The 11,506-nt window shown below is 32.1% G+C and overlaps 1 protein-coding gene across 1 annotated transcript in view; it reads left to right on the forward strand.

The window, feature by feature from the left end:
* Window positions 1–11,119: 11,119 nt before the first annotated feature.
* MONOS_17260 (uncharacterized protein) overlaps window positions 11,120–11,506 on the forward strand; it is a gene marked incomplete at both ends in the record, with an annotated part of 2,870 nt that continues 2,483 nt past the window's right edge. Inside the window, 2 exons of the mRNA XM_067870163.1 lie at window positions 11,120–11,163; window positions 11,340–11,419. Of these exons, the coding sequence (XP_067732235.1) occupies window positions 11,120–11,163; window positions 11,340–11,419 (124 nt within the window). The remainder of the gene's footprint in view (window positions 11,164–11,339; window positions 11,420–11,506) is intronic.

Below are 11,506 nucleotides of genomic sequence, written 5' to 3' on the forward strand. Positions count from 1 at the left end.
AAATGCCATTCGAATTGCGGCTTTTCGGGGTTGCAATCCTTTTCTAAGTTCCAACGAGATTGAAAGAATGCTTATTCTGTTTTGATGGCAGAACAAGTGGTAAGTTTTGGATTAAGAGAATTTTGTGTTTGAAGAAATTGAGCGCGATGAATGCACAGCAATTGTTTGAGATATTTGGAAGCATGACTTGTTGATTGAAAATGTGATGGTTTTTTGATTCTTATCTATTTTTTTCACTTCTCATTCAATTAATAAGAATACAAGAAATGGAATACGTTTGAAAAAATATTATTTTTTCTGATTGAAATAATTGTATTATTATTGGTATGAAATATGAAAAATATTTATTTTTAAATAAGCTCGTCTCCTCACCTCTTTGAATGATGCAGCCAATCTATTATCGTTTCTTCCCATCCAATTATTTTTATTAAACTGAAGTCAAAAGAACATCTGTGTAACACCAAAAGAAAAAGAAAAAAGAAAAAAAGCAAAGGAGAAAAGATGAAATCATCATTGCCGAAAAAATTAAAAGAATTTTTATTTTTCATGATTTCTTTCTATCTAATTCAAATAAAAAATGAATAAATAATTCATAAATTCGATAACACACCTCAATTTCATCAACCATTTCAATTGTAGTCTGTTCTGTCTTGTCGGACTTATTTCGGTATCGCTCGTACTGTTTCAAGGTTTGCTTCAAAATCCGCCCTGAAATCGGTAAATCAATGATTATCGTCAAAACGATCTAAGGTGATGAATTTTCCAAAAAAACGAAACAAGTGTCTTCATAGAAAAATACTTGCCAAGCGGTTACACCATTGAACGATTGATATGTTGAAATGAATTCAAAACTTCCTTTGAAATTAGATTCCGATAATGCAAAAATCTCCCTTTGCCTTCTCGAATTCTTTCATCTTCGCTCAACCACAAAGCTTTTTGGAATATAATCTCTTTCAATGCTCAATTTACAATGCTGTTCATTGTTGCCTTGATAAGGTCTCTTATGCGTTATTATCATGCACCCAATCATCAAAAACTGCGAATTGTTGAATACTTAATCCTCTTCGTCAATCTTCCTTCAGCCTGGATAACCCATTTAAGAAAGGAACTGATAACAAAATTATCCTTAAAGCTTATAACTTCAGTCAGCACATCATATTTGAAACATTCCCGGAAACAAGCAAACACTCTGAAATAACAGAAATAATCATTTCTGACAAGGAAAGCTTCCAGATAACTCTAAATGTGAGGGAAATAAGTGTAATATTTATGTTTGAATTTTAATTTGCAATAATGTTAAAATGCACAGTTTAATGTGCAAATTGTTGCTTTTTTGTCACTTTTATGTAAAGTTCAAAAAAGCACCAAATTTCCCCTTCTTTGTTCTACTCAAAATGTTGAAATAGAAAAAATTTGTTATTTAATGTCGACTATATGTAGGATATTTTTCAATATGTTTAAAATTTCAATCGAAATTCAATCCAGATCCTTTGAATAAATTATTGTTGGTTCGATCAGACAGAAATAAAACTCTTTCGTATTTGGCTAAATACAACCAATTTTGCAGCTTCTTTGTGATTTATTTTTTAATACAGATTTTTTTACCAATCAAAGGAATTGAGTTTGGACTTTATCTTTGTTTTGTCAACAATCATCAATATTTGTTTTTCTGTTTGTTTTTCTGTTTTTCATTTGAAATTTTGCGGCAAATTGATCTTTGCTAAAAATAGACAGAATGGAAATGTGTGATGAAGACAAATCCAATGACAATGTTCAAGGCCCATCTCTTGCAGACAAGTTTTCAAGTTTGTTCATTTTACTATTTTTTGAGTGTTCAGCGCTTTCCATCAAAATAAATTTATTGAAGAATTGTTTTCTGTGCTGGAGCATTGCAATGAAGATGAACAGAGAAAGAAAATGAAGAAATGAACGGACTTGAAGAGGAAATGGACGAAGAAATGTTCGATTCTATTTTAGAAGAAAGATTATTCGACAAAACGGACAAAATGATTGAAGAAGAGAAACTTTCAATGGAAATGCAATTTTGATGCTGAAGTGTTTTGGATATCACGATGTGCAGAAAAGAATTTGGGACAGTTGTTTTCACATTTCTTCATTGAGCAAAAGGTTCAAAAAGACAATTGAGATGAAGTTGAGAAGAAAGAAGAAAAGGATGAAATCCTTTTGACTGATATTTGTGAATGCACTCTTTTGCTTGACTACATGTTTTTTTCAGAATTGATTTTGATTTGCTTGCCTTGTCTTCTGAAAGTTGCATTGAGGAAAGAGGAAGACGAGGAAACACAAAAAGAAGTGGAAATGGCTTTGCTCGCTTTGAGTTGCATTTACTTACATTGCGTTTGAATATTTCAATTTTATTTTTGAAGTTATTGAATTATTTTTTCCTCCTTTTTTGCATAGAAAATGAAAAGAGAACTGTATCTGAACGAGGTCAAAGAAATTATCGAACATCATCAGGAACATCTCAATCTGACACAATTTTCTTATCAATCAGCTTGGATGTTTTTGAAAAACAGATTGAAGCATAATGAAAGCTTGAATGAAGTCATCATAAATGAGTTGCACTTTATAAAAGAAGCAATGAGAGAAATGGAATATCTGTCGAAGCGCGTGAGTGGGAAGAGAAAAGAATTGAATTGAGCGAAATGAATACAATAATGAGATGGTAAAGAACAGTGGATTTTCGTTTTTTCCTGCGAAATACAGAATAAAGGACTTGTTGATCTTATTGGCATCATTGGAGAAGTTTTGCACTCGGCTAAGAGTTATCAGGGAAGAATAAGCAGTCCATGCATTGATTTATTAAAAACAATTGCTTGTCTCTATGCAAAAGTTGAAGACTTGCTGAAAAGTGGAGCAGTTGATGCTGTTTTAGAGAAGATTCAGTGGAATACTTTGCATGAATATGTAATGTACCAATGCTTGCCAATTTAGATGAATGTTGCAAGAAGGTTGAAAAAAGAGGAGTTTGACGAGTGAAATGAAGAGAGACATGAAGAGAAATATGAAGAGAGAGACGAAGCGAACAAAGATAAATTGGAAGAAGAAAAAAGAAAAGAGATGAAAATGAAAGTTCATGAAGAGATGGAAGAAGAAGGATACGAAGATGTTATCTCAGCCTTTCATGAAATATTTGATTCTCTCAACGAAAGTTTCCATGATGAATTATCGTTGGATATTTCAAAATATTTTGTGAATGTTTAACCAGGTTTATTTTATTTTATTTTGAGACTCAAAAATTACAACTTTTTCTTTTTTATTCATTTCTCAAAATGAGAAGAAAAAAACAGTAGAATAATTTTTAATAAAGTTTTTGCTTCATTTTTCATTATAAATGAAATATAACTTCTTTTCTTTTCTTTCCTTCAAGAATCTTCATTGAATGAATTGTTGTCCTGCATCTTCTTCAGTTAGATTCGTTTTCAGACGGATGTTCATTACTCAGATATAATTTTTTGTGATGTGTGGTTCGTTCTGTTTATTCAATTTCTTATTGTATTTAACAATTTCAAGAAAAAGAAGAATGAAATGATAATTCTTGATAAGAATTCTTAAGCATCAAAGAAGATATGTTTGCTGTTGAATCCAGTTATCAATATCGTTCACTTGGAATAAATCAGAAATAAATCCTCTGCTGAAATAACAAGATGTTGTTGTTCAAAAAACGCTTGAATAAAATAGTTAATATCAATAAAATTCTTCCTTCATCTCAATAATTCTTTATCCAATCCACAAAGCGCTTGAAATAAAGTGTTCTTTTCAAAAATAAATAATAAATTAATAAATTAATAAATTAATAATTTATTTGACTTTCAATTTCTTTCATTTCTTCTACAAACTATTTTTTCAATTGATTTATAAGCTCAGTAGTTTCATTTATAAATCAATATTCACTTGCTCGTTCATCAAATTTGAACGTTTCTCTTCCTGACTTTTGAGTAGTTTTTCGTTTTTCTGCTTCTTTTCTCGTTATACCAAATTACACGTGATTTCAGAGAACAAAAGAAGAGAAGTCAAAGATTGGAGATTTATCAGATGAAGGATAATTCAAAGAAAATTTTCATTGAAGCTCTGTTGAGATTTTTAAAAAGGCGGAAATAAGAATGATTGTAATTGAAAAAATGTTAATTTCATACGATTATCAAAATATGCAACGTTGGAAAAACATCACTCAAGAATGATTTTCCTTCAGTTCCTTCCAACATCAATTTGCATCAAACAGAAGACTTTGATATGTCTGTAAATGAAGTAGGTTCATTTTCACCTGCAAACAGCACGAAGGCATTCCTTTATAAACAGCAGATGTTTGATCTGTGGCACCTATTTTAGGCTGCTTCTGTATTGCTTCCCCATTATTTCCGTTTTTGTTCATTTGATCTCTTTCATCATTTGATAAATGCAATTTTTGCTTCTCATCCATAAAGGAAGGCTTTTTCCAACATCTTCTTTTTAAGTTTTTCGTTCTCCTGATTTTTTTTCTTTAACATCGCATTTCCATTGCAGTTAAAATTTTGTTTGAGTTGATTGTGAAAGGTCGTTCATTTCAGGCTGCTGATGCATCGATGAAGATAAGATTATTTCAGAAAAGCGCAAATAAATATTAATGATGACAGATATGGATATGCGCAAATGCTGTTGGAGAAAAGTTTGTTGAAATGCAGGTTCATTCAAATGACCTTCTCTTGTTTTAGGTTCTTTGATCACACATTATTCAGCTTGGATGTCTTCTTCTTGCAATGATATTTTGAAGTTTTTCTTGAAAGATAACTATTTTATGTGAAGTCGCAAATTATAAGAAGGATATTTGTTAGCGATGAAGCATCAATCGCAGGAAACTCGGTATGATAGGCATGTGCTCGGAAATAGACTAATATCAGTTTCAAAGTCCTTTTCCGAGTTGATCAAAACTTTAGTTGCATGCAGATTTGAATAGTTGAAACTATTTTAAGCTTTTAATAACTAAAAAAGTTCAATTTAGTTGCCTTAATCAATAATATTCATGAAATTTCAAGTGAATTTTTGTAGTAATCTGCCTGCGTATCATTATATGTCAAAAATTATAAAAATTCAATATTTTTCAAAATATTTAAATAACGAGCTTCAAAAAAAACATGAAAAAATAAGCATACAAAATGTATTCTAGAACTGCATTTTCATTGTCCAACTGTGAAATTTTTGCATCTCTCAAGCACTCCTGATCAAAAGAATTCTCACGCAGTTATGACGAAAGGTTATGGATTTTTGTTGTAGATAAATTAAGAAACATGACCCAGATATTCCAGGTTGAAAAATGAGGAGGAACAAAAATGTCTATTCTTCAAACAAAATGGTCTAATAATGAATGTTAAGGAAAGTCATAAATAAAATCATTCAAACGGTCTGTGTGCAATGTAGTTGTAAATAACATGCAGTTGACTACTCAAATATTCAACAAATTAGCAAAACGTTATCATCTCACAAGCGGTGTTATTATTTTCACCTAATGATTAAATTTAGTATGTAACATGATCATATTTTTCATCAAAAAGAATATATGACCAAAACATTTTTTTTCATGGATTTTTCTCTTTATATAATGTGGAAGATGACGTTGTATGGCTTTTTGACCATTAATAACATGTTGAAGAGAAAAACCACAAAAAATTTTAAAATACTAATTTTTGACGATTTTGATTCAAGAACATTGAAGTGTAAAAACATGACTTTGTATATTTTTTGACAAATGGAAGATAAAGAGATTGCAATGAACAAGGTTGGATCAAGAAATAATGGAAGCGTTGAAAAGATAAATCGGATTTATTCAAACATTAACAAAACATACCAAACAAAGATAAAATTTTCACAAAAAAGTATTTTTTTGGAAAATTGAAAGATGACACAACAATACGAAATTGATTACACATAATGTTTCAATGGTAATGATAATAATTATTTGTAGGTTACTTAGGAAAAAGGGGGAATCATTTTTCATCTGATCATTTCCGTTCATTTTGAGTTTTCTATTTTTTCTTTTACTGATATATAAGACTGGTTTTTTGAGGTGAAATGGATTATAACATGAATGATATATCACTATTGAAACTTTCATCCAATATGTTTGGACTTTTTTTTTTTACGAAAATTTTTTTGAAAAAGTGTGTGTCAGAATTTCGAAACTCAAATAATTGTGTGTCTCGATGGAGATGGGGAATTGAGCCAAATCCTTTCACCTAAATCTTAGTTATGAATTATCGGTGATATTCCAAAACACAGAAAAAATATAAAAAATTACAAAATATTCACATTAATTGACTTTTCTTCACTCAGGTTATTATAGAAAATGAGATAAAATGAAATTTTATAAATTTGACTCAGAATTTTCATTTAAAATAAAAATATGGAATATATTAGTTAAGTGATATAGTGTTTATAGAAATAATATCAGGTTAATATCTGCAGTATTCGTGGAGATATGAATTTTTGAATGATTTTTCAGTCATTTTCCAGTCAAACCAGAAAATATTTTTTTTCTCTCGAAAGTAAGGTCTGTCAACAATGCCACATATCAACATCCTCTAGTGTACCAAATGTGTGTCCACTATTAAATAATCCATAAAATACCATGGTTCGAACCAGAGTTGTAAAATAAAAGTTATCCCCTTTGTAACTTTGCTGTCACGGGACATAGGGATAACTGGCTTGTGGCAGCCAAGCGTTCATAGCGACGTTGCTTTTTGATTCTTCGATGTCGGCTCTTCCTATCATTGCGAAGCAGAATTCGCCAAGTGTTGGATTGTTCACCCACTAACAGGGAACGTGAGCTGGGTTTAGACCGTCGCGAGACAGGTTAGTTTTACCCTACTGATATTGTGTAATTATTGTCAAGATGGTAATTCTAGTAAGTACGAGAGGAACCCTAGAATCGTATAATTGGCATTTGCGGTTAGTTGAGAAACTAGTGCCGCGAAGCTACCATACGTTAGATTATGACTGAACGCCTCTAAGTCAGAATCTATTCCAGATCTAGCTAATATGACAATTGAAGGATTATATTGATAATCTCCTGGGCATGCCTTTGTTAAAAAGGGTTTTAGTGAAAAAGATAAAAATAGAGATATGGAAATTAAGACCATGGCCATCGAGGATATTGACAACCCTCCTATCTACGGTCGGCGACGATTGGATAAGGGAAGATCCTGTTAAAAGGGATGTGTGTAAATGGGGTCGTATCTTCCAGGTGAGCTGTAGAATAACATATATGACTAGAATATAATGTGATGGGTCTTGTATCTCCTTTAAATGCCTTGTGGATGGAAGCTGGTATATAGACTGAGATTCTATATTATACTGCTTTACAAGGGAGTAAATTTATAAGGAAATTGAGATATTTTATTTCCAAGTCGAGGATCTTGAAGGATTGGTTGTACCGCCTTTGAAAGATTTGGCCGGAACGGTTGGTCCAATAAAAACATATGGTGAATGTAATTAAAACGGATTTCATTAGTTTGGAATTAATCGTTTCATTCGCTGGACCATTTTTGCCTGGCTATTGTAAAGATAAATGAGAATATTGGTAAAGGGGTCATGCCTGAGAAGGACGGATTAGACGAATCCGAGTTATCAGAGGGCTGTGCGTCTCAGAGTGTTTTGTTTGCACGATTTACTGAGGCTTAACTCTGAATATTGTCCAATTAAAAAATTTTGACTAAGTAGGAAACGAAAAAAAAGTCCGTCTAAATTATTAACCCCACAAGTTAATGTTTTAAAATTCATAGATATTCTCTTAAACCTTTTGAAGGGTTTTTAACGTATGAATGATTGAATATAAAAACATTGAAAAAACTTTAACGACGGATGATTGGAAAGCCTTAATAATACCATGGATGAAGTGCTACCCCCCAAATTAATTTTGGGAAAGGAAAAAATAATTGGGAATTTGAGGGAATCCAATGTGGGAAAAAGTCATAAAGGATGAAACTTTTTTGAATCAAAAATAAATAATTTCAAAAAATAAGTTTCTATCCTCCCCTTGAGAAAAACTTCTTCAAAGTGATTATGATGTTATTAATCAAATAGATCCTCCTATTTGGTTAATATTCATTGAAAACTTTGAAGTTTTTTGAGTCAATTTTTTGACTTCAAGAAAAAAAGTTTCTGATTTCTAAAAATAGAAAAGGAATAAGGAAGAAACAGGCACGTGGGGTGGGGGCCGCGCGACAAACGCGGCAAAAGTGTGGGGAGCGAAAGCGACCGAGCTTTTGCCGTGTGGCGCGTCGGCCATTGGGTGGGACTCTTACCCATCAGAAAAGGCCATTATTTTCTTTAAAAATAACACCCGCTGCGTATCACTTTTATGATTTACAAATTTGAGGGTTTTCAATTTTTAATTGAAAAATTTTTGCCCCTCCCCCCCGAAATCCTTAACTTTTATCTTTTATATTTTTTATTAATTTTAAACTCTTTTTCTGTGACTTTCGCGAGATGGATGAATATCTGCGCGCAGGAATGATGTGCGCAGATTTCATCCAGCGAGCGCTACAGGAGTAGTAGTGCGAGTGATGTGACCCTGACCTCGCGGTTAGCGAGAAAATTTTGAAAAATAAGGAAAAAAAGAGGTCATTTTCAATGGAGAAAATTGATTTTTTTGTGTTATTTTTTTCAAAAAAAATACAATATTTTTCTGGATTTTTGTCAAATGAAATGCTCAACTTTTCTTATCTTTTGAAATTATTTTTATTAAAATCTGATATAAATACCTCAAGTTATGATAATTTTTTATTTTTTTTAACTTTATATTTTTTTATAATTTTTTAGAAATTGATGAAAATTGGATGAAAGATATATGATATGATAATATTAATTGTGATGATATAATTGAAAGAATATTGATAGTTGTGGTTGAATAATAATGAAAAAATAACATTCTGAAATATCAACAAAAATAAGATACTTTTTTGTTTGCTCAGAACCAACCATCAACATCAATGTTCTTATGTATCATTATCATCTTTATTATATATATTATATTATATAAAATAACCAATTGAATTCAACTGTTCTTTGTGATAATATTATTTTTTTTATTTTTTTTATTTTTGATAATATTTTTTTATCTCAATAACAAAGTGAGAATTTCCATTGAAAAAATTTTTATAAATTGGCGTTATGATACAAAATGTTATATATTTTTTTGAAGTTAGTCAATTCAACAATTTTGGAGATAAAAAAATATTTTCATTTTTTCTTTCTTTTTTCGAATAATATTTAATTTTTTTATTTTTTTATAACTTTCATTTCATCTCAATTTTTTTATCAAATAAATAGTAATCACATAATATCTCTCTATTATTTTTGTTTTTAATATTGAAAGCAATCCTCTTGAGAAATAATTTTTTGACCAAAATTTTCAATCTTAATTAATATTTTTCTTTTTATTCCATGGACAGATTAATTTGAAAAAAATATTTTGTATAGGTTATGAGGGGTGGGGAATGTGTTGGTGTATAGGGAGAAAGGTAACAAACTGTTTTTGAGAAGTCGAATTCTTAACATAGAAAAATGGTTTTGATCTAGATCAAACATTTTTTTCAAAAAAATATTTTTTTCATAAGAAGTAGGAATTAGTGGTTGATGAAAAGTTACGTATAAGGGTAATATTATGAGAGGAATTGATTGGTGTAAAAATCAGAAATTAATTGATTCAAATTGTGGAATGATATGTTAAATAAAAAAATTTCAGTCAAAATTTTCTGAATTATTTTTAAAATATCTCGATAAATAAATTTTTCTTAGTCGTGAGACTTTACAGAAGTGTTAGTTGGACCAATTGTGAATTTTTGAATTCATGGTCAAAAATTCGAAAAATGCGAAATTTTGATTTTTTCTGATTAAGTTGAATTTAGCTCAAGTGAATCAGAAAAAATGAAAAATTGGTGAAAATCGGTTTTTATGAAAGTTGTGATCGAAACTTATGAAAACACAAAAAGTTCGGATAATTCGCGAATAGTCCGCTGAATTTTTTTCTCGGGCCAGATTGGTCTGGTTAGTGAGAAAATGTGATATGAAGATTTTGACTGAAAAAGTGGTGATCTTAGATCAACGACCGAAAAACATGAGGTCTCAGATTCCTTTGATAATTGGCAGGTGGCAAGGACGTGGGCCCCTTATAAACATACTCGAATCTAAATTTTTTCTATCGAGCGGTTGTGGCAGGGCAGTGCAGACAAGTTGGTGATTTTGACTGAAAAAATGAAAAAAATTTTTTTTCTCGAAAATTTCAAAGTAGACATAAAATATGATTAAACACATGAATATGAGTTGTAATGTTGTATATTGGTGATTTTTGGTTGGATTCACTTATCTGTAGTTTTTGAGTTATAATCGAAGTTTTGAGTGAAAATGGTCATTTTTGAGGTAAATCGCGTATATCACCAGAAGTAATGGCCAGATATATTTGAAATTAATATATGATATATGTGCATATAGTGCGGTAATAGCATGCATATGGGTGTTGGTGGTGGGGGTCTGGCAGGCTGTCCAGAAAAGAAATATAAATTTTGAAGGTGACTGGGGGTGCCTGGTTGGTGAAGTCACAGAGAGCGAAGGAGAGGCAAGTGGCTGAATCGAAACACATATGACCGGCACAGGAACCCATGCCCGGATGTGGCCAAACGGCGTTTCGATCGGCCCAGTGGTTGCTGAGAAATCCGATCGGCTAGTTGTTTTGAGTTCAATGATCAAAAATTAGATAGAAAAATGACTCGGGTGTATTGACTTGGGAGAGCTGTGGAGTGTGAGAGGAGGGCAAGTGATTGGAGCTAGAGGGAAATATTGGGGAATGTTAGTGGGGGTAGGATGTGGTGTAATTGCTAAGAGATTAGCCCAGCAGATATTCCTTCACACATCAGTTAGCATATTTTTTCTATGAAAATTGAATTTTTTCTATGATGATTTCTCTATGTGATATTGACTGCCCGACCTCGAAGTGCCATCTTTTTCGAAAAACTCACAGACTCAATTTGAGTTTGACTGAAAAAGGGGTTGAGTGGAGGATATCTGTGGAAGGGCCGATGGGCAGGGCTGGCAAAGGCTACAGGGCAAGTAGTGAGTGAGGCGGTCTATGTGCTGGGCCTATGGCTGGGCAGGCCCTGTGGCTAGGTTAGGGTTAGGGTTAGGGTTAGGGTTAGGGTTAGGGTTAGGGTTAGGGTTAGGGTTAGGGTTAGGGTTAGGGTTAGGGTTAGGGTTAGGGTTAGGTTAGGGTTAGGGTTAGGGTTAGGGTTAGGGTTAGGGTTAGGGTTAGGGTTAGGGTTAGGGTTAGGTTAGGGTTCAAACTAGGTTAGGGTTAGGGTTAGGGTTAGGGTTAGGGTTAGGGTTAGGGTTAGGGTTAGGGTTAGGGTTAGGGTTAGGGTTAGGGTTAGGGGTTAGGGTTAGGGTTAGGGTTAGGGTTAGGGTTAGGGTTAGGGTTAGGGTTAGGGTTAGGGGTTAGGGTTAGGGTTAGGGTTAGGGT

The sequence above is a fragment of the Monocercomonoides exilis genome (genome assembly GCF_001643675.1).
Source record: "Monocercomonoides exilis strain PA203 chromosome Unknown scaffold10-1930038, whole genome shotgun sequence".
Lineage (NCBI taxonomy): Eukaryota > Preaxostyla > Oxymonadida > Polymastigidae > Monocercomonoides > Monocercomonoides exilis.